The sequence below is a fragment of the Schistosoma haematobium genome, chromosome 4 (assembly GCF_000699445.3).
Source record: "Schistosoma haematobium chromosome 4, whole genome shotgun sequence".
In the NCBI taxonomy this organism is placed as follows: domain Eukaryota; kingdom Metazoa; phylum Platyhelminthes; class Trematoda; order Strigeidida; family Schistosomatidae; genus Schistosoma; species Schistosoma haematobium.
In genome coordinates, this window is record NC_067199.1 from 28,977,482 (window position 1) to 29,003,003 (window position 25,522).

General features: G+C 33.4%; 1 protein-coding gene across 1 annotated transcript in view; it reads right to left on the minus strand.

Annotated features, from left to right (window-relative positions):
* Positions 1-6,426: 6,426 nt before the first annotated feature.
* The window catches only part of JMJD6_6 (jumonji domain-containing protein 6), a gene marked incomplete at both ends in the record, with an annotated part of 31,744 nt that continues 12,648 nt past the window's right edge, over positions 6,427-25,522 (minus strand). The window contains 7 exons of the mRNA XM_051219353.1: positions 6,427-6,605; positions 7,323-7,530; positions 12,229-12,418; positions 14,658-14,898; positions 16,369-16,411; positions 18,755-18,916; positions 20,228-20,282. Coding sequence (XP_051066713.1) covers positions 6,427-6,605; positions 7,323-7,530; positions 12,229-12,418; positions 14,658-14,898; positions 16,369-16,411; positions 18,755-18,916; positions 20,228-20,282 — 1,078 coding nt within the window. The remainder of the gene's footprint in view (positions 6,606-7,322; positions 7,531-12,228; positions 12,419-14,657; positions 14,899-16,368; positions 16,412-18,754; positions 18,917-20,227; positions 20,283-25,522) is intronic.

Consider the following 25,522-nt stretch of genomic DNA (forward strand, 5'->3'; position numbering starts at 1 on the left):
GTAACATAAACTACGGTTATACCTTTAATATACATTTTATATAAAGACTTCATTCACTAATTTTATGAATTTTGTTAGATATGAATTTTGCAATCAACAATCACTATTCATTGACCAAAGTTAGCTCGATATATCAATCACTTTGATAGGAATATTTTACTAAAGGGTGAAGAGTTGTAACACCTACAACCTTGGTAGTTGCAAAATTTTATAGATCATGTTACGCGGAATATACAGTAGCAGTATTTTTCATCATAAAATAGCAATGGAAAAAATTGTGTTACCGAGAGTAACCATATTGATCAAGGACAGTATTTATGTACAATGTCATCAGCTAATACAACGGAAGTTAAACACCTCGCGAATAACCGAGTGAGCTTAGATCCAATGAAGAACTGCAAACATAGGCTATAATACTTTTAGTAATCGATAGTTTTACGGCAGAATGTAGTTTGTTACACTGAATTGTGTTTATGGAGCGTTAGTAAATAGTGTTGCAAATAGAATACGAGAGTCTGGTGGAATAAATTTCTAGTGGTTTGTCCAAGTTAGAGGGCATAGAGCAATCATACAACTTATTTAAAATGGATGTGATCTTTGATAAATAGTAATCCAAGTCATTTAAACTAATTTATTCTTCTGTATATCTACACAAGTTCGAAAATTTGTACGCTACAATTGCTAATTGATTGACTGCTTTTTATTTATGAAGAACTAATTTAATAACAGTCTTCCACAAAGTTTCTAACTTATCGATTTCATAATGAGGTTTATTGATATATGTACCTTCAAACTATATAACTCCAAATAACTTGTCTAAATCCGTTTAACATAGAAGTTGCTGAACTAGTTGGAAATGCCTTTTCTCACTAAAAGTCACTGGATTATGGAACACAGAGTTCACTTCATAGTTTTGTGTATTACGAGCGTATCCAAAAATAAGACGCATCTTTAGTTCGTCTAAAATAATACAAATAGTACATTTTCAACGAATTCGCCTATGGTAGTCGTCAGTCAAATAACATGTTGGTATCACAGATGGATGCAAAACCGAGGAAGATTTACCACTGCAGCGCAATACAGATTGTTATCAGCTGATATAGTAGAGGAATATAAAAAATAAAACTAATGTTCGCAATAACGTTGTATCCTCTTTTACTTGGAAGAACGCTGGTTTTATAATTGAGTGAAGTTCCCTGGCTACTGAACAGATTGATATGTAGTAACGAAATATCTGAGACAACATATCCAGCTGACTTCCCTTTACTTTATCAATCTGTGTAAGGAAGGATTTAGCCTAGAGAAAGGTCTTTAATTTTATTCTTATGTTTTATTTCCTAAAATACTAGTATGCAAACTCTACTGACTATATTCAAGTTGCATCAGATGACTCAAGTATGTGTTGAAAATTTAATTTATCATTCACTAAAATAAGGGTCATAGTTCGATGGTCACCAGCTATAGTATAATTATCAAACAGATTAACAAACTTCTTGAAAGTAAACTTCGAGATATTACTGAAGCTGTAATTTACAAAAATCCTGTTCTTACACTAGAAAGTAGTTAAATAACAACCAACAGTCTGCTGAATTCCTACTTAAGCCACTCTTCATTAGGTCAGAATATAATGCAAATGTGATTAATATGTACTTTATTTAAAATGGTTAATTGTAGGATAAGTAATATACTAGAAAATTAACTAAATGTTCTATTATTACACACAACATAAAATGAACACATTAAAAAGGCACAAATATTTGAACAAAATTTGTATTCCAACTGAAAGTGATTGATCGGTTAAAAAGGCTTGATGTTTGGACAGGTGTTAGTCCAGTCTGCCAATAGAAGTTCATTTGCATAAATTGCGTTGATGCATACTATAGGAGATGTATGTAAAAACAAACAAGATCAAACGGTGGTCAATCAGCTGATAAACTCACTTCTCAAACTTCAAACCAAGTATCATTTTTGATAGACATATTTCGAATGTTAATAACAGAACTATAACCAAGCTACGATGTGTTGGCGAATGCGTGTTGTATCCACGGTATAACCAAACACGTATATCATAGAAATCCGGCTATCTGCTGTAATAATTCCTATAATAATCTATCGTATTTAAACAATACTAGATAGCAGAATGCAGTCAAATCAGTATACAATGAGTAAAATCTTACAAGTATGCAAACGGTGGGATCAATCAATAGAAATAAACCAATTCAGATTAAAATTTTGTTGTTTATCTGTGTGCACCTCAATAAAATCATGTGAATGTAGTGTTGACGTCTTCATTTGAGCATTAAATTACAAAAATTAAGCTATGCATTATTAGGAATTAATAAAGTTACTATTTAACGACAACCGTGTGAAAGACGAATTATGTACTCATGGAAAAACCGACTACATGAGATGCAAAAATCAGCAGTTTAGAAATCCCCATAGAATATTCAGAAATGAAGAATATTTGAGAGAACAATTGTTTTCAATAACTTCATCATCAGGCTCTATAGTTATAAGTCCATAATTATAATAATTTTACATAGGCCAAAAATAAGGCATGTATTAATGAATTTGACAATTTTATGTGTGCATCTGTTACGATATATATACTTCAAAATTGTATTATTTGCAAATCAGAAAGGTCATTCAATAAAGGTCAGGATGATTTGGAGTAAAGTGTTCAGTCACAATAAGTATAATAGTATTATAGCAAAAATGAAAATGCAAAAAATTGTGTGAATAAAATGCCGCCAAGCTACACATAATCTTCTCAACTAAACCAGTACTCACACAACTAATCAAGGATAGGTTACCGAAGATGGGCTCTTCCATGCGTGTATACCAATTCAACTGCTCCTGTGGAGCTAGTTACGTAGGCCTTACTCAGAGGGCTTTATCCTTGCGTGTTCGTGAACATGTACCAGTTTGGTTGGGAAAAGGAGTTACCAAATCGATTAACAGCACCATTCTTTCTCACTTGATAGATAGTGAACATCATATCAAAATAGAGGAAGATTTCCCTGTTTTATATCAAGTTCCAAAATATCTACCTCACAGAACTAGATTACGACTGCTTTACATAGCCGAAGCCATCGGGATCAACTCCAGAAGGCCAAATTTATGTATCCAGAAAAAATATATCCAGCCTCTTTGTTTACCTTGACCTACGACTGGATCACCGAATATCTAGACTGAATATTATAAACCTCTTACACCCTTCCTTTATTTTTATTTATTTATTTATTTATTTTCCTTATTATCATTATTTTTGATTATCTCTATCTTAATCTTCACATCCATCATTCCCAATTCCTTTATCGTAATTACCTTGATAACACCCTCCTTAATACATATTACATTCACACTACAATCTTATTATCATTATCTCAATTGACAAGATTAAATTCCCCTACTAAGCGTTTTATTCACACAATTTTTTGCATTTTCATTTTTGCTATAATACTATTATACTTATTGTGACTGAACACTTTACTCCAAATCATCCTGACCTTTATTGAATGACCTTTCTGATTTGCAAATAATACAATTTTGAAGTATATATATATATATATATACTACTTAACACATAACACTGTCAAATTCATTAATACATGCCTTATTTTTGGCCTTTGTAAAATTATTATAATTATGGACTTATAACTATAGAGCCTGATGATGAAGTTATTGAAAACAATTGTTCTCTCAAATATTCTTCATTTTTAAATAAAAATCACACATATTGTTATTGCTATCTAGTGCATATCACAAGAGCTATGTGTTCGGTTGGAATTGTCATGACTCTGAACCTTGAAGAAATATTGAAAACTCTTAGGTTTTGATGCACACTTTCATGTGGGTTGACAGAAAACACGTTTGAGCATCTGGTTACTACAATACATTACTTACCATTCCATTGATTAGCCACTCGCATCTTGCAAAATGACTCAGACACTGTATTGTCAATTGATCCAGTTGATGAAATCCATGGTATGACACTTGCTGTAATGATTTCAGTCGAAGTATTCAAAGTTCTTTGATACATGAATGGGTTGATTGAAATCCATGTTTTCCCCAAATCCTTACTCATCATTACACCTCCACCATTTGCTCCCAAACCAAACAATATGCCAAGTGGATTTGTGTACGCTATAATCTGTTCAACAGATGGTCCGACATCTGAGAATCGAAAAGAAATCCGTCGAAACATATCTGATATTGTTTTGTCAAAATAAGCCTAAACAAAATTTTCGATGAACCAAAATTCTTAGCAACTATGTACAATGGATGTTTTAAAATACTAAACGTTTGTAGTTATGACTTATTAAAATACTTTATTTGTGCTACATGAACAAAAATTCTCTTATGACCGTATATATCAGTTCAAGTAGTCATGTATAATTAATGGTAAAATATGAAGAGAATGAATTATAAATCCTCCTTCCAAGTACAAGTTCTGCCATAATTTGCTTGTGGTGTCGGTCTTTAATGTAAAACATTTGTTTTCCTTCATTATGATAATGTTTGGTTTTAATGCATTAAGTCTTGTAAACTGAGTCGGATGTTGAGTCGATACATTCATGAATAATCATTTTTGATACTTGTTATTCTATTGATTTACAATGTGGTGTCAACTAACTAAGGTAGGTTAGTACATCATGAATGTGGTAAAAATAGGGCAATATGTAGAATCGAACAGAGGTGGTAGTGGACACTCTCCCGTTACAAAGTAATAAGCTATGATTATCAAAAGGTTGATTATTCTGATGAAATCATCATACCTGTTGATTAATCTAAATCTTAGTTGTGTGGTGTGGACTACTGTAGTCGACAGATGTAAGTAGTATTTGTCATCAATCGAAATTGAAATGCCTGGTGGTAGAAAGTTGAGATCGAATAATAGAGAACAAGAATAGCGAATGTTTGGTATGGAAACGAAGAAACAATCAAGTATGAGACGATTGATTGAAACTTTGCAAATGAAGTATTTATTGTGTGGTTCTTAGATTTTACTAGGATGTTCTATAATTTTATATTGTAATGAATTTGGTTGTGCCAACTGGTGTTCTTGTTTACTACAGTTGAACGAAATAGGTTTGCATTGGGAGAATATTCAGTATTGATTTAAACATATGTTTACTTGTTATTGGGATTTCTGTAGTTTTATAAAATTGAGAAAGGAATTATTTGTAATTGACATAAAAGATAACTTTAATAAACATCCAATTGACTTTAAGATTCGGGTGACTAAAAGCTATCAACAGTGTGTTGCTGAAACGGATGAAAGACTCAGTAGACACCGAACTTTGAGATCAACAGACTGGATTCCGTAAGGATCGGTCGTGCACAACTCAAATCGCTTCGCTACGGATCACTGTTGAACGATCAATTGAGTGGAACTCGCCACCATACATCACCTTCCTTGACTATGAGAAGTCGTATGGCAGTGTGGATAGAAAGACTTTATGGAAACTTCTGCGACATTATGGTGTATCTGAGAAGATCGCCAATATCATACAGAAGTGATGAGACAGACTATAGTGCAAAGTGTTGCACGGATGTGCTTCGCACATGACCTAACCCTTCTATCAAATACACATCAACAAATGCAGATGAAAACAGTCAGTGTTGCTGCAGCCTGTGCATTAGTAGGCTTTAACATACACAAGAGAAAAACTAAGATCCTCAAGTACAACACAGAGAACACCAACACGATCACACTTGAGGAAATGAAGGCCTTGAGGTGATGGAAACATTCAAGAACCTGTGGTGCATCTTCGATGAACAAAGAGTATCAGATGCAGATGTAAAGGTGAGGATTGGCAAAGCAAGGATAACATTCCTTCAATTGAAGAACATATGCAACTCAAAACAACTCTCAAGCAATATCAAAGACATAATCTTCGACACAAATATCAATAGAGTTAGTTCTATTGTACGGAGCTGAAACGTGGAGGACTACAATCACAAAGGTGAAGTATTTATAAACAGTTGTCTACGAGAGATACTCAATTTCTGTTGGCTGGATACCATCAGCAACAACTTACTGTGGGAGAGAACAAATCAATTTTCAATTCATTAGGAAATTATGAAAAGACGATGGAAGTGGATAGTACAGTCGTTGAGGAAATCATCAGACTGCATCACGAGGCAAGTGCCAACTGGGAATCCTGAAAGCAAGAGGAAAATAGGAAGGCGGAATAACACACTACGTCGCGAGTTCGAAGCAGACATGAAGAGAATGAATAGGAATTAGGTAGTGTTGGGAAGGGCTGTCCAGGACAGAGTTGGATGGAGAATGCTAGTGGGTGGCCTATGCTCCTACACTAGGGGTAACAGACGTAAGTATGTAGTTTTAAACTTCAAATATCCACTGTTGAATAATAAAACACAACAGATTGTCTATGATTACTTACCAAACCAAATTCTTTAAGGCAATTTACTAATCTTGAAACATCGTCTCACCAAATCTAATGAACCCTTTATACTAAACGCACGTGCACAATAAAACAAAAGATCACCAACATTTAGAAATGTATTTGCTTGACGGTCGGGCAACTGTACCAAAGGGTTCCGCATTGCAACGTAATGAGGTAAGTTGTAAGGATCTGAATGTAAAAGGTCAATACAAGGCAGTGTTGTTAAATAACGCATCACAGAGTCATTGAGAATTATTTTAACTATCCCAAAAATCAATGAAATTATAGAAAATTCTTTCCCAGTAATGTGATGTGACTGTAGATAAGTAACCAATGACAAATATTCCTTATGGTTATGATTGACGAAATTCGAGGTCATTTTAATAGGGGAGTGCAAGAGAATTGCATATTGTTACAGTGTAAACATATTTAGTTGATACTTCTCAACAAGAAGATTAGTGTTTTTCTTTTTATCTTTTGTTTGCGATTGTACGTTACTAGCAGTTTTGTATGATCAGAAGAAATATCATTATGGAAAGCCTCCAAATAATTGATAACTGTATATGAGGACTAACTCATCTTTTCTCTGAAAGCAATTAACAAACACCTCACATTTTGAGAATGATTGTGGTTTCAGTAGCATGAGAAAAATTCATTAAATTATGATGGGTTGTGAAGTTGTATTTGTATGTGTGAATACTTGATGACAGTATGATAACTCGGATGCAATGCAAAGATTGAAATCTTTTTCACAACAGCGGAAATTTTAACAGCATTTTCCATAAAAGGTAATGTATCCGACGTACAGGGTAAACTTATCTCCCATAATACAGTCATTCCTTGGTAGGTAGTGTTGATTTATAATCATAACATGAATTCGGAAAAATACAGACCGATAAAACTCACAAGTGTGGTCAAGTTGAACACGCAGATGAGATTTGAACTTGTAAAACTTTTGTTTTGCGCAGCTATTCACTACGGGACTACCACGTTCATAGGGTTTGCACACAATTTCGACTAGAATTGGATATTTCACAATGGTTGTACTAAGAGATGGATTAAATTTCAGACTAAAGATGACTTCATACTTTGCACCGAAATATAAACGTCCTGCCTGAAACGAGAAAAATAACATCCTTAAGTGTTGTTTCAGAGCAAGAGTTCATATATGTTTGAAATTCATGTTTCGTTTTGTGATATGAGACGATTTCAAATGATGACTAACGTAGGCAAACAAAACAAATGTAATTTACCTCCCCTATGCTTGGTGAACGGAATTGTACAAAATTTGGAAGTTTCATTGGTACAGTAAATGACAGTGAATGCCGATATTAGATCGATCTCGTGTTCTCGGTTATGTAAATGAAACAATGTTTCGATGGATTTAAATGAGTTTGAATGTTTGACGAGCAATACTGAAAGTATTTCACAGTAGAAACTTAAAATTTGAAATGACTGCAGTGGTTAAATAGATTTCCCTCGAGTTGGAACTATATGCAGCAATTAATGATAAACAGATATGAAACATGGAAGTGAGGTGTTTTATCTGTCTCCTGTAATACCTTCACAAATACAACTTTTGTTTTAGAAAGGTATTGCAGAGTGATATTTCACTTGTAAAATCGAAATTTGAAATCGAAAATGTTTGACTATGACCCAGAAACTGGTAGAAGAAATATTATTTTTATGTAGCGATGCGGTTAAACAATGAAATCAAATCATGAAGTGCCCTTAGAATACATCAGTGATATTGTGGAACAAAGATTACAGACCGTTTATTGATAATAAAAACTTCACGATTCAGTTGACTGAACGTTTGCCATATTTGGTTAACAGATCGAATAGATGGAAGTTATCATTAACGTATTTAGTGTTCAATAACTATGACGTATACAGTATTTTCTAGTAACTTTTAGTTCATTTACTGAGTGGAGTGCTATGTAGGGAATGTAATTTTGATCGTAAATTTTATTTCAGGCATAAGATTTCAACGAGTTTGTGTTTTCCATCCGGTATGTCGTAATGCGCAACACTAGCATATTCATAGCAGATAGCTGTAGACAACTCCAAAAGTCTGAGATAAAAACTAGTGATAGTTTTAAAGTTGTATGGAGTACTCACTCACACCTGAATGTGCATGAAAATTGAACACTTATCGAACATTGAAGACGAGACTGGTAACTTTAGTTTATTCGTTATGTTGATCAAGTAGAAAACGATCGCTAAAACGTTGTAATATACCTTATGGAAATAAGTAGTAATTGGTTAGTGAGTTAAGATAGAAATGTTTGATTATAATGAATAAAAGTGATTATATTATGTTATGAAATAATTTCTGCAAGAGACGTCTACTCTGATTTCACTGAGTGTTAACTGACCACATTTTCATCATTAATTCAGTTTGGATTGTTCAGCACTATATCACCAAACTATCCTTGATAGTATCTGATGCTGTCATATTCTCTAAGATGCGATTGAGAAAACGGAACAGATGGAAGATGACTTTATTATCAATTGTGACCTCTATGAACGTCTTAGACCATCATGTTCCACTATACTAGGAATATATGAACTCCCAAAAGTTCAGAAGAAGAACATCTCCCTATGTTCTATACTTGATATGAATAACTCTCTGTATCATTTGTTTGCTAAATGGTTTGCTGAAATTCTACAACCCGTGAAAAATCACATCAATAGATACAACGCTCATGATTCGTTTGATTTTGTCGATTCAGAAATATCATTGTAAATGATCTCATTGTATGGCACTTCTCTCTTTACAAATGTTCCACTCACAGAAACCATGTGATTTTTATGTGACGATATTGAAATAACAACATTGATATTAGTACCCTAAAACATTATCTAGAAGAGCTATCTCTACGATGTACCCTCAATGTGCGATTCAGGTTTATTGATCATTTCTATGGACAAACCGATGAAATTGGAATGGGTTCATCACTAGCTCCATGCACTCTTGGCTGATTTTTTCATGGATAATCTAGAAAATACAGTACTTCGACCGATAATTGAGAGATTTCATTTATCTAAGAGATGTATGGATGATAGTTCATGGTATTAGTGACTGATAATGGGTCTCATTTTGCTGCAGACACAGTCACTACCTGGTTCAAACGTATAGGGTGTAGACATCTGTTCACTGTTTCAAGGCATCATTGTGCTAATGGTCAGGCAAAACATTCCGTCAGGACATTGAAAAATGCTATTAATTCCATTATTGCTTCCACATTTGATGGACTGGAGAGAGGAGTAGACACAGTTCTACTACAATATGGAAATGCTAAGCATTCTGTAACGAAAGAGATTCCAACAAAGCTGATAAAAGGAAGAATCCTTCACTCGAATATAAGGCGTTTAGAGTCTCCATGTGTTACATCTTATCGTGGAAATGATCTTCGACCAGTCATGAGAACTGTGATGAAGAATGTTGCAAAATCCATGGTTGAAATCCTAGATGACAATGATTTAAGTACACACAACCGATATGTTGATCAAATACAATTCCAGGAACCAAGTGAATCTGTTCCAATTCCGGTTTTTAATTCTAATACTAATGAGCACATCCTAGATCATGCAGAATCTACATCCAATACACAATCGGACAAACACATGATGAACTTAAGGAAAAGTGCAATCGATTAAAGAAATTTATGTTCCCATTTAAGCTGTGGTGGTTGTGGTATTTGTACAAACTAATGATTGCTTTGTACTTGATTGCCCGTTGATTATCAATTCCAAATATAATGCGTTCCCTTGTCTCAGCTTGTTCTACTTGAGTTAAATTGCTCTATTTCGGGAGTTCTTAGTTAGCACATAAATTCGAATACTTCAGATTACCATATACTTTCATAATTTGTGAAGAAAAAATGGATCACAATGAAATTTCTGATTGGTTCAATAGTTGTCTTCACTCAATTTAATTCATGTTGGAAACAGAGGCGAATGAGGAATTTCATTTTCTTGATGTCCGGTTGAAAAGTTCATGCGGTTCTTTACAGGGATCTGCATATAAAAATTGACCTGGAATGGTCGGTATACGAATTTCCATAGTTGGATTTTATTGAGTAGAAAAAGAAAATTGATTCACTCTTTATCCTCAAGACCTAGGGGAATGTTCTGATGATGAAGTGGTTGACGAACTACTTCAACTTCGACATTCATTCATCAGAAATGGTTATCCACCTAGATTAATAGATAGGAACGTATTTCAAAATCCCTGGATAAAACCTATTCGAATAATCTCCGTCTTGTCTTCTCAAGTAGGCCTACCATTCACAGACAAAAAGGGATAAACTTCTGCCTTTGTTCATGTTGATGTGCATCTATAAATCTACTTGTTCGTGTGAAGCAGGTTACATAGGCCGCATAAAGCGATCACTTTCTAAACGCATCTCGGAACAATACCTGACGTGGTTTTCAAAGGGAGGATGCAAAACAGTTACCAGTCCGATACAGGTACACTTAATAATCAAAGGAATTGGATAGAAGGAAGGCCGATTCAAAAACTTATTCACTGTTGAGGCGTTGGGAATTCACAAATCCGAGCTTGAACTCTGTGTGCAAAAACAACTTGTGCACCCACTCATCCTCCATTGGCTTTAATTCCCTGCTGTAGTATATTTTGGTCTTCCTTTCCTTTTTTAAATTATTGTTTTGCAGTTTTGGACCGTAATCAGTTATAAGCAGTGATGATGGTGGCAAGCAGTGGGAGACAAGACGCCTGTTTCACCCTATTTGGAACCCGTCAGCTGGATGTACGTGCATCCCAGTTATTATTATACTCCAACAATTTTTCATTATTATTATTATTATTATTATTATTATTATTATTATTATTATTATTATTATTATTATTATTATTATTATTATTCAGTCATTATTATTATTATCATCATCATTTTTGTGTTTAGCATTTCTCTTCATATCTGTAAAGAGGACAATTGTCTTTCATAATTCTAACCTGTAAATTATTCTCGTCCCTCCATTCTTCTCTAACCCCCTGATTATTACGCACTCTCGTTTGATATTTGGAGTGTCGAATCACTCCATGACGAGAAAACAATTTGGGTCAAAGAATAAAACTCCACCAGAATGATCCACCTGAGCTACAAATCGTCTCCAAAATCTCAAATCTTTTTTATTCTACAAACATATAATTACCATGCAACTATAAATGTGATTGTATAACTTAAGTAAGTGATTTCGTGAAAAAGAAAATTCTTTTCGCTGAATCCTCTTTATGTTTATGCGATGACAATGAATTGTTTCAAGAAATCACATATTTAATAGTCGGTAGGCTATGCTGGTTTGTCCACACTCAACAACCAATCGTACTTCAATTCCAATATTACACATCATTAAATTATTGTGTGGTTCATATTTGGTTCTCAATCGTTTGTCTCATATTGAGTATCTGAGACGCTTGATGCAGTACTGTGATCCATCCACCTGGCGTGGTCTATCATAAATATGTCACGTTCAACTGACCAGTTGTTGTATAACTTGGTATCAAACATAGGACCGAAGAAAATCACTCGTTTCTGTTAGATCATTATGTACAATTATCTCATGGATCACTTAAATCTAGAAAGCCAAAATGTGTATTTCTCAATATTACCAGTTATTCTTTTCTTCAAATAATATGATTATGTTAACGGCTTTAGACTAGTTGATGATGATTTCATTTGCAATCGGAAAATTAATTCAACCCCTTTAAATGCTTCAACTAAATTTTGAGTGAGTTAAATTGAATAACATTATTTTCAAAATATGTCTTGAAACAGAAACTTACTATGAACTGAACTGATTTAGTTACTGGGTTTAAAGGAGTTTTCAATGTTACATTATCTATGTTGCCTGTTTGATTAACTAAACTGATTGATTTTATTTCTGGACTGAGATAGAAAATTATCGATTGTCTTTCACATTCCAATCCGGTACCATTCATCATTTGAACGGTTGTCTGAAGATACACCACATCTCTGAGTATTGGATTAAACAAAATGTATAATATGTAGAGAGTTATTTCATATCAATCAGTAAAACAGTTCAAATTTTGACGATTAAGTTCAAATAGTAGTTGGATTTGATATCTGGTATTACACGCTTTTCAATTTATTTTGATTGGATTAACTGATTACAATCAACGGAGAAATAGCAAGAATATTTATAACTTCGCATCTACTTAGATTTCAGTATTTAAATATTTTAAGTACAGCGTAGACGTGTATGGCTCAAAAAGGGTAAAATTATTAGAATTTTGTACAATAATACGACTTTTTATTGCTAACCTAATCATATAATGTCGAGTATTGTCGGAGATCTTGTAAGAATTAATGTTAGTTTGACTTACATTGTTCCTACTCGCTCCCTTTCCACTCCTTTGTATCTTATTTTATACTACTTATTTACATTCAGTAAGCAGTTTATCCCCAACAATTTTTACACTTATGTTGTAACGCAAGTTGTAGTGTGATATTCTGAAATGTTCACATATACTTATAATGCTTATTGTACTTATCATTGTATTTATCATTATAATCACTGTACCTTAATCGCTGTAGCGATTATCCACAGTTTTGTGCATTTGTTTAAACGCAACAGTTTCCATATTGTTTTGCTCTTGGTTCGGGTTTCGATTGTTCATAAACTGTTATCAAATTTAGACACAGCTATTAGCTGTCCTTTGTACTATCGTATGTTGTAATTATTCTTTATGTTACTGTTACAGGAAGCCTTTTTATTTCATGCTTGAAGGACGCGTTTGAACGCCCCAGACACCCCACAAGTTGAGGTTTGTAACTAAATGTTGTGTATTATTCAATAAAGAACCTCTACTGCAGACAAATTGTTGTTTTGGAAACTTCGGTTTTGCGCGTATCTCAATCAGGTGACTTGGACGCTTCGATAGATCTAACAAGTAAAATGAATTATTTTTCTTAAATTCGAAGAGAATTATTTTTGATGTTGATATAAATGAGTGGGTAGTTCCATCAGTTAAATGTTCCCAGCTGATTGTTTACTGTGTATCAGAAATATATAACATAGTTGGTTCATGAGAAAACATGATAACATTAGGTTTGTTTGTTGAAATTAAATTAAATCCGCTAACTGTTGGAGATATCACGGAGAACAATGTCCGACTTCTGCCTTCTTCATTACTCCATTTTTTCACTTTTCAGTGAACGTGAGTTTAGTTTGTTCGAAGTAAATGGTAATGAATAGAAAGCAATAATGATTTCATGAGAGTTTTGAGAAAAAAAACTATATCACCTTCCATGCTTAAATATTGTCTTGGACAGATTGATTGATTTAACAAAAGTCAAAATGTTTTGTGCTGAGATAAGTGGACGATAATTCAGGTACGATTTTCACCGGCTTTCGGATACTTCAAATAGCAAAACTGATTTAAGCTTAATAGTTATGATTTACTTTATAGTCTGAGGATGAAAAAATACTTAGTCATGTTCTAATTTACAGATCAGTTCAGTAGTTACTCACGCTACTCATTTTTGATAGATGAAAAGATAGACAGTTCTTTGGAAACCGATTTGTCAAGAGTCAGCTAATGGGATTATATGATTTCTTTTCTACATGCGTTATTTGAGTCTAGCACAAGTTTATATTTCTGATTTTGTGTCCGAGACTTGTTGTGGATAAACAGGATACACAATGATGGTGATTGACCCATGGATTTGAAATTTATAACTCAGATGAGTAATCTGTACTGCATCCCAACAGCTACATCTGTTTAAGACACCAATTGTATGTTTAAATAGTGTTTTATCTGATGGATGCTTAAACGAGTTGTGTGTCTGGTTTTAAGGTGTTATGAGAAAGATTTCCAAGAACATTTAACACCGAGAATATTAACATTGAAGGTTACCCAATAATAACGAGGTTTAAAACCAATTTAAGAAATAAATAAAACTAATTCATTCGGTCACTGGAATTTGGGCATGATATTTGTATTGCTTGGTGGATAACAGATAGATCTTCAAACTCTTTGTTCAAGACCAAAGTTTGTACTCTTCATGTGAGTAGTCATCTGCGTGATCGTTTATATGGAATATTATTATGGGCATTTGGACACTATCTGATCAGTAGAATGACGGTTTTATATAAAATTGATATTCAAGTGAAAAATGAATTTGCGTTAGAAGTGAACCAACTATTCCATGAAATAAGTATATACTAAAGGTCAGAACGATTTAAACATACCTATCAGGATAATCACTGAATGTGAACGATGACAGTTGAGATAGTACAACGTGAATTGATGGTTTTTCTGACCCAGTTCTTACACAACTCACAGATACTTTGCTAATATTAGTGACAGCATTGAATCGACCAGTGATTTGCAACGGCCAAACAGTTCCGTTTTCTACAATTTTACTATCACTCAACTGGATATCCACTGAAAGACTCAGAGTGTTTCGCATTATGGGTACACTTACCGTACCTAAAATAGGTGATAATTTTTTAAGATAGTGCATTGAAGAAGACGCTGAACATTTTATTCACTCTGAATTAACAGCCAATGTTTTAGATATCAGGACTAAATTGGTTAGGAGCTAACCAAGAACAATAAAATTCAAAACAGTACTCTCAAATAATCAATCAAGTAGTAAGTTATAATACATTGGAAAGTGGTGACGAACAACAAATGAGTTTATTTTATTCCACTTCACATAATGGCAATGAATTTGCTTGCATTTTCATGAGATATCTTGGTTACTGTTTGTTAATAACCTTCATTGTGGAACATTTTCATTGTTTACACACAGAAAGAATTCATATCGCTGTCTTAGTTTCTGTAATGTAAGGGTGAGATGTCTTTTTTTAATAGAAAGTTTCCTCAAGATTTGGGCCATATCCACGAATGTTTAACAACATTCTTCTGATTGGAGAGAAGTTAAAGGACAGTATTCAGTTTACTGCTTATCTGGTGTTTATTAGTTAGAACATGTATAAAGCCAGGTATTTTTGACTGTGAGGTAGGCTATTGAAAATTACAGGATGAAATGAAGATCAAAATTTCAAGGAAAACAGTAAGCTAGTGATAGTGCTTTTGTCAAATTTTATTCCAAAATACTTCAACTTATTTCACTGTTTTTAATCTTGTGTTTCAGTAATAGTTTTAGAGATATGTTCTTGCCTAACTTTGATCTTGTACACTAGTGTGGTGTATGCTACTTATGTCTGTTGACACAAGTGGTGTGTAACACCAATCAGAAGTGGAATGACTGACAGCCGAAAGTTGAGAAGATCGAATTGAAGAGAATGGGAATGTAGATAGAGAATGAGAGTGATTGTAATAGCAATGAAAGAACGATGGAGTTCGTTCACTACACTAGTAATATTCTATTCGACTTAAATTTTAGACTTTCGTTGTAAAGATAATTCAGTCTTGGAGTGGTAAGGAAAATATCATACACCTATTCTCATATGTCATCTAAAGTAATATTGTGGTAAAATATTTTAACTGCAAAAGAAGTTGCAGAACACTATCCGTTAAGAATAAACATATTTTGCTCAAATTGACAAGTGTGATACTCAAGATATCTCATGAATTAAGAAACATATCTATGATATTGAATTTTATTAGTGTAAGTAATGACAGTTACCCAAGAAATAGGCATATATGAACTGACAAACCGTAGTTTTTCATTAAACTCACCAATGTTTGTGATATTTTCGAAGTATATTAACAACTGATCATTTTGATCGGTTGGATAAGTTGACAAATAATTAGATGAATAAGCAGTTGTTGTGTAAAATAAATTAGAACCCAAATTTATTCTAAAATCTGTAATAGTTATTATAGATTCATTAGTGTTGTTGCTTCCAGTTCCACTGATTTGTATTGTAGATTTCAGATAGGTGGAGTTCAGTGGGAATATATATTTCACATTGATAGTTGTTATTTGACCTGGCTGCAGCGTTACACTAGATGGACTTACTTCAATCATAATCTGAAATGAAATATTCTAAGCTTTAATCTAACAAAACTGGTTGACTATTATTTAAGGTACAGATGTTACTTGAAGTAAAAAAAGACAATTCCAAAATGACAAGTCTTTGTCTGATGTTCTTTATAGAAGTTTTAATGAAACACCGTGTTTAACTACACCTCTGTTGTAATATAATAGTGCAACTACGAAACTGGTATATTGAGATAAATGATGATCTCAAGAATGTATAGAGCCTAAATAAATATAATTTATGTACGTATTCAGAGGTGGATATCTATACTCGGATGGCGACAAGCTTGGAATGAACGTTTTCAGTGCATAATCCACTGATCACCGATTTCCAACCGTTGCATCTGATATCAGATACAAACTTGAAGTATTATGTGATTTTTCTGGTTTGTTCAATATCTCAACCTAGGTTTATGCATAGAAATTTAATTTCAAATAATATCAATGTATTTAAGACGAATAAGTGGAAATTACAATCCGAGTCTATTTTCTGACTGTTAAAATTCATCGTTAGAATTCATGGTCTTAACCTTCAACCAAATAATTTAGTTTAGAAGCATGTTTAATCATTCTCAGTGATAGTTTATAGAGAAATGTTATAATAATTCATCAGTTTTATGTTGAAAAGTATACTTTGATTACTTTGCTCATGTATTGGGTGATCGAGAAGTAATATATGCTTTCTCTACTCACTTGATATTATTTTGCCAGTTATTATGGGCTTCATTCTTATTTTATTGTTTAACATGATATACAGTGATTGTTCTATACTTCATGGTCTGTATTGTCTTTAAATAGTTTAATCAATCTGGAAAACAAATAACTTCAGACGAGTATTGACAACTCCCACTAATATAAAAGGTATGTGAATGATATATTTATCATTTGCAACAATAAATATTATTTGATTAATCATCTTCTGCAAACATTTGATTACCGCCACACAGCAATAAATTTCACACTAGAAGTTGTAAATAAACAAAGTATTCACTTTCTTGATAACATAGTGACAGTAAATCATGAAGAAACTGTAAGAAGGTCTATTTACTAGAAACCTTCCTAGAATGGTCAGCTACAAAGCTTTCACGTCAGGATCCACATCTGTTGAAATCAGTAATAAATCATACTCCTAGCCACACGAAAATTTAGAGTTTGTTGTCTCGAGTTCATAGATAACGAAATGAACCACCTAAAGAGAATAACTGTAGAAAACGGATCTCCATCGGTATCTATTGATACGAATATAAAATTCAAACCTCCTAAAGCACGACTAACCTCCTTATCAAAGAAAACTCTTTATACGAAGATCGATTTCAGAGGCGATATAGCTACATGCATCCTCAAGAAGGTAATTCTCGACTCTCTCAGTAGAATATTCATCGAAATAACTTTGTGACTGTTGTTCTCTAACCGACCATTGTTCATTAACAATCTCAAAGACAAATTATCATATTCAACTAATTTCATTTCTGTCTATCAATTTACCTGTTCATGTGGAGCCAGGTATTTGGGTCATCCGATGAGTATTTCATTCAAAAGAATTCAAGAACACTGTCTGAAAAGAGGCGAGAATGGCTTAATAAGAAGCTCAACAATTGAACACCCTGTGAACACAGGGCATTCAATGCAAATTGACTCTACTTTCAAAGTTATTTGCAAGGTAAATGGCAAGCTGTCAGAGACAGTTGTATTGGCATTGCACAAACATCTGCTGTGTATGTGTGTGTACCATGACCTTAATCTCTCGTGACTTTTTATTCGTTCCTTCTTTCATGATCATCTACTTCACTTCTATCTTCACTACAGACCCTGGATTTTTTCTGTTTCTATGATCCTACTAAATACAATTCATCTCAATTTCAGCATTTTATCTTATCATGCTGAGCTTTCCCCATCCAATTATAATTTCTTTATTTATCTCCATGATGAATATTCAATGTTTCACCAAACGTACTATTATCATTTTTCTTCAGTAAAAACATGTTTAGTTCACTGCACTGTAACCACGTTCAGCAAAATTTTATTATCACTACTATCGTAGTTATCATCACTTTGAAAAATAAGTATATGTTTGCGGTTGTACAGCTTTAAAAATGAATTCACCGTAAACAGAACCCTTCTCTAAACCAATGCTTCTTATCTTATAGTTATCATTAATAGACTTGCAAAACTAAGATTCTATTTTATTGGATTATCTGTAGATTTGTCTTCACATTATGTAATAATTTTACGTAAAACATAACTAAATCGGAACTGTGTAAAACAAATAGAAATAAGAAAATAATTGAGTAATAACAAGAAGTTGAAATTATTTCTAAATCAATTATAGCTTACGTCGGTGTATATTGGGAAACTTGGTATTGGACTCAATACCAAAGTCTGGGCGGTAAAATTTTTTGTACTCCCACTGATATTAACAAATGTTGGGAAAGCGTAGTTTATTGTCGTTGTCGCATTGCAATCTCCCATTACATAAAGAGTATGTTTAAATAGCGTCTACGCAATAAAATAGAATGACATTGTTAAGGTGTAAGAAAATAATGAAAAACAGAAAAATGGTTGATTACAGTGTTGTATTGATTTCTTATATCATCAACAAATCACCGTTGTATTTGAAGAATTATCTTACTGCTTAAGCGTCGTATCAATAGGCCAAATGTCAGGATTAACATAAATTATGTCTTTTCCATTGATGATCAGTAGGTGAGTTACAGTTTCATGAATTTCGTGAATGAATAAATAAATCCATTTTCCAGAAAATCGGCAGGAATTTAATGTGAATCTTAAAACGTGAAATAATCGATCATAAATACATACGTCAGGCCAACAATTTGAATTTGAAATCTAGAAGTGACCTAAACTAACAGTGTGTCACTATCATTCAGTGTTTTCGTTATCATAAAAGTCAAGTATGTTTTTATTTGTAAGTAGCCTTATTACTTGACACTTTCACTACAAAGATACTTTATTTATATTTTGTCTAATTCTAGGAAATGCCAATAATTACGTTATGAATTTCTGCAGAAAACCTTAAAATATTCCAATGACGTGTATCTCACCAAGATAAAGACGAATGACTCGATCATTATATATAACAGTTATAATTGTCAGCAAAATAACGAATACACTAGGATTCAAAGAATGACTGGTGTTTACCATATCATCTCAGAATGTAATCACCATCAAATACCTGTAAAATAACTGAGCTCATTCTGATGTTTACTATATTCGTCTTCATATTGTCAGTCGGATGCCTACCATGGTCTTCGAACGGCCTAACGAATCATCAGCAGTGAAAATAATACTGACAATAATGGAGTTGTCAACACTAATCAACACTTGACCTTCTGGTGTTCAACTGAAAGTTGATTCTGATTAACTCTGGGACAGACATTTAGATTTGAGGGTAGTGAGAAATCCTCACTATCAAAGCTACTAAGGATATTTAGATAATCATGTTGAAAGTGAAACCTTGTCCGTGTTAATTTTGATTGGATTCGAAATGTAAACTTTGATTTGTATATCTGTTACTAACTACACTTAAATTAGTTACTAATTTTTTCTGTTGTTTGTGACAAAATTTTGTGTAACTACGTTTCATGAAGTTTTTAAGTTTTTGATCGAAACTACTTAATGCATTCCATTAGATTACCATTAACAGCTCGAAAATTGGTTTTAATGCATTTTACTGTAATTGTATAAAGGATCAAGCATGTTTATTTTCAATTTTTATGTAAGAACACAATCCCGACACAGTTTTATCTGAACACAGTGTACAACAGAACACTTACTATTGTGTAGACTTACGCAATAAAAAATTCGATTAATAGTGCATAATGGGCCGTAATCCACTCTCACATAACTAAAAAAAATTAAAAATCAATAATTTTATGGTTTGTTTGTACATATTAGAGGAGTAATGTGGTGTGTTACCGATTGAATCGGTAAGCACAAAAGTCATGCTAATGATGGACAGAAATTTATTTTTTGGTATGGCGTCAACGGAACAACGATACAGTCGATTGCAGAAAAAGTGTGAACCAAATGTTCTCTCTTATTTAAACTATAATAATTAATAAAGACATTATCTTGAGATAGAATCACTATGAAATAATTCGGCGTTTCAACTTTCTAGGCATATGTTTACGTTAAAAGCAATGAAATCTTGTTTCACTTTAACCATGAACTGAACAACGTAAAACCACCATTCAAAATCTGAATTGCCATTTCTCCCCAGTATGCGACTCCTCAACAGTTTGCTTTATGTGTACTGCTTCTACGTTTTCAATGATGGTCTAACATTGATCAGTTCATGATTTTAATGAAATTCAGGAATCTCTACAACCATATACTGACATCTAAATCATGCAGTACTCGTCATTTTAAAGACGTGTATATGTGGTCATAGACAAGTAAATTTCTATCACTATTTTATCACACCAACTGGTTTATCACTTTCTCAGTTATTTCATGGCAGCATTCTGTTAATGTTTGAAATCAGATAACTTTTAATGTTTATCTATGTACTCATGTTTAAGTTGAGTAAAAGTGATCATTTTCATGTTTAGAAAATGCTAATTAGAGAGAAGTAATTCTTTTTTAACTCTTTCTTTTTCATTATGACTGTACATTGTTTTACATTTTTACCCGATCAGTTCCCTTAACAAATTTAAATGAAGGAAGAACTAAATTAAATGGATGATTTCATGAATTCATCATTGCATTTTACTGCTTCCTCTTCATCTGTATGAATGAACTGGTTTGGTGGTCTTCAATTATTGACGTAATTTGAAATGTGAAGAAATGAATTGCTCTGAGGTAAAAAATTGGCCGAATCAAGCATAAGATTACTGACTCATAAGTAGTCTTAATCGGTGTACTAATAGATTGTTTTACTATCTATTGCCTTGTGAATGTAAAGTGATAAATAACTTTCAGCAAAAGTATGAATATTTAGCGCGTACAATTACAATGAAAATCATGTCAAACGTAAGTATTCAGCTCCAGCTGTTCAACTAAAACAATTTCTTGATTTACCAGTATAATTCTTATCTAGATCTCTTGAGTTTTTTTCACATAATTTCACACAATTCACTTTCGATAAGTGAAAGTAAGTGTGTATATTTTTGGAACGCTAGTCTAGTTACAGTAACTCCGCCTGTAGCTCTTCTAGAGATACTGCCGGTCCCAAGTCCGGGTAAAGGAGGAGGGTTGAGCATGGGGTCAGCGTCCCCATCCAGTAGAAAACTAACTCGCTAAAAAAACGCTTACCAGAAAAAATAATCCAAACCATTTTAACTCTGCCCTGGGAGTTAGAAGGTCTTCATTTAGAAGAATTATTACACCTCATGGTGAAAGCCGAGTTCCTTCGGAAGCCCCAAGGCCGATGCCCCTTCTAACAACCAGAGTAAAAATTTTTATAGATAACTGGAACGTCCGAACAATGTGGGAAACCGGGAAGACCAGCCAAATAGCAACGGAAATGAGGAGATACAATTTGGCAGTACTGGGAATCAGCGAAACCCACTGGATTCAAGCTGGACAGAAAAGGCTAGCTACGGGAGAGATGCTGCTATACTCCGGTCACGAAGAGGACAATGCTCCACACACTCAGGGAGCCGCTCTAATGCTGTCCAAAGTAGCACGAAATGCACTTGTAGGATGGGAATCTCATGGATCCAGAATCATTAAAGCATCATTCAAAACAAAGAAGGAGGGGACCACAATGAATATTATCCAATGTTATGCATCCACCAATGATAGCAACGACGACATAAAGATCAATTCTACGAGCGGCTGCAGTCAATCATAGAGAAATACCTGGGAAGCACCATCGATGAACAAGGAGGCTCAGATGCAGACGTAAAGGCAAGGATTGGCAAAGCAAGGGTCGCATTCCTACAATTGAAGAACATATGGAACTCAAAACAACTTTCAAATAATATCAAAGTCAGAATCTTCAATATCAACGTCAAGGCAGTTCTACTGTATGGAGCTGAAACTTGGAGAACTACAACAACCACAATCAAGAAGGTACAAGTATTTATAAATAGCTGTCTTCGCAAGATACTCAACATCCATTGGCCGGATACCATCAGCAACAGCCTTCTGTGGGAGAGAACAAACCAACTTCCAGCTGAAGAAGAAATCAGGAAGAGACGATGGAAATGGATAGGACATACATTACGCAAATCGTCAAACTGCATCACGAGGCAAGCTCTAACTTGGAATTCTGAAGGGAAGCGGAAAAGAGGAAGGCCTAAGAACACATTATGTCGGATAATAGGAGCAGATATGAAAAGGATGAATAACAACTGGAAGGAGCTGGAAAGGATTGCCCAGGACAGGGTTGGATGGAGAATGCTGGTGAGCGGCCTATGCTCCTTCACGAGGAGTAACAGGCGTAAGTAAGTAAGCAAGTAAGTCTAGTTACAGTAGCATATAAAACAATTAATGAACAACGTAGAATTTAATCAGTTTAAACTAACCTACGTTCAGATGTCAAATTTATAGAGAATGAGGTTGAGAACCGCACATCTGAACCACTTTTATATACAACTACATTTGTGACATTAAGAGCTGCAATACCATTCACAATTCTGTTGATCCAATACGTAAAGAATGAACAACGTCTTTCAACCGGACACATATTGAAATTAAATTCAAACGGTCCTCCAGTACACATTTGTTTATATACATCAGTGGCACTTGGAGAAATTAAAGTCCAAGTATTTGTAAAAGTTGTAGTAAATGCCTATATTTAAAAAATATCAAGACTGAAATCACTACGTTGTATGAAAAAAGTTACACAATTAGCAAGAAAATGTTTTATAATCCCGAATTTAAAAATTGCTTGGCAAAATCACAAATTAATATAGATTTTCCTCACTCATACAAGTATGTACTGTACTTATTCAATAATATGTTTCTCATCTTAGTATCAGAAAAAGAGATATTCCATGCATAACATGTTTAATTTCAACAAAAACATAAGATTAATGTATTCATAGATGTATATTCAACTGATATTTTAGATCAACATAAACATGAATGTCAATTACTTACAATTAATTAAAATCATAAATCGATCGATGTTAGATCACAGTTGTAAACCTGTGAGCATTGGACAGCCATTTGGTCCTAGTATGGGACTCCTCAGCAGTGCGTATCCATGATCCTGCACGCCGGATTAATGTATAACTTCAACCAATACACGATATTGTGCGACCATTTTCAATTGTATTCGTGAGTAACTGTCACACACCCGAGACGATTAGAAATTAACATTGTTGTTGCTCTGTGGTTTGGAGGATGAGGGTTCTCACGCTAGACAGAAAGCACTATATTTGAGTCATACGTACGAGATCATGGAGACGCACTGCTGAGGAGTCGAGTCCTGGGATGAAACGGCTATCCAGTGCCTACATGTTTTCAATTGTGGTCTAACATCGATCGGTTAAGAATCTCGATAAAAACTCAACAATCTCCACGACCTTATACTGATAATTACAATTAGTTAGGAAATAGTGTCATGTTTTTTTTAGTAAATAAATCCTAATTAAAACCATCTTTCAAACCAATGAAAATTATATGAAATTTTGGTTACAATCTCATTAATGAACTTAAGTTAATATGTCATTTTTCAATGTCATTCTTTTGTCAAGTATATCCTCTAAAACCTGGAAATTGTTTTCATATCTTTCTTCAGATGAAAAAATTCAATGTCATTATTTTCAAAACCATTAACATCATCTACATGAATGGAATATAAGAGGAGATACAAAGTGTTTTTTTAACGAATGTCATCAGGTGTCAAGTATACTTTAATAGTGGTTTCAAATGTATTACCAATTAATTGTTTGCGATAACATTTTACTTTTATCAACATATACTTTACAACTACGGAATGGCTAATCCTTGTGATCCCACTATTTTCACGTCATATAGATCAAAACTAAAGTTCAATAAGTAGACAGTATACAGTTTCATATCAATAATGGGTTTAAGTAAAGTGACCCAATTTAAATGACCCACTTATGGAGAAAATAGAGCTTAATTTTTTCCAATTTCTTGCTTCGACATCGTTTTCTTTCGTGGACTTATTAGTATTGTAGTAATTGATGTTAGAAAATTACTATATATAATAGAACACTTCCATTTGATACAAAACTGTTATTGAAAATTACGGACTAGTAAGAAGATTGAAAGATACGTTTATTTCACTTCATTAAAAATCTTGAAGGTACCTGACATGAGTAAACTTCTGTTTCCTAAAGTGATACTTAATAATATTCTGATACACTGAATTAATTATCTTATTATAGAAAATTCATATAACTAGGTAGAATTAAGTTGTGTCGATTATCAGTTAAAGTCCATTTAACTCACTTTATATAAAGTTATAGTTAATACATTCATGGTTTTCAAGCCGTGACTTTCAGGAGAACTCAAATCTATGTCGCATCAGTGTTTCACATGAACTTTGATTTCATTCATCATACAAATATTATTGATCTTATAGAATAACCCTGGGCAGTAACTATAGTGGCCGGCAATCAAACCTTGCCAACGAAACGTTTTAGCAATATTTCCTTCGACGAACAAGTTTATCATAGCAACATTGCTTATTTGTCGCTGTTTCACAAAATTAGTGGACTGATTTTACGAAATAATAACTTTTATGATACAATATTCTCTTTTTCTCGTTTTTCTTATAACTGGTATAATCCACATGTTTTCAATCAAGACTTTAATTAGGCTTTAGACATCTAATATTAACCGCTATTTCGCAGTCTCATAAGAGACTAAAAATAGAAAAAGGATTAAGCTGTCAAGATTACTCACCCATCCCAAACATGAGTAAAGCTTTAATAATTCATGATCACTGAATAGAGAAACTGTAGACGATTATTATAATGGATTACTGGAACTGAGAAATAACAAGTGTTTAGTACTAACTTAGACAGACAACATTTCTACTGTTTCAATGATTAGTAAGTTCGAGTATTTACGGAAAATGATGATGGTTTTTAGAATACTAGATGCCATTTGCGAACCATTTCTTAAGCCAATGACTTATCACTGTGACAGTGATTGAATATT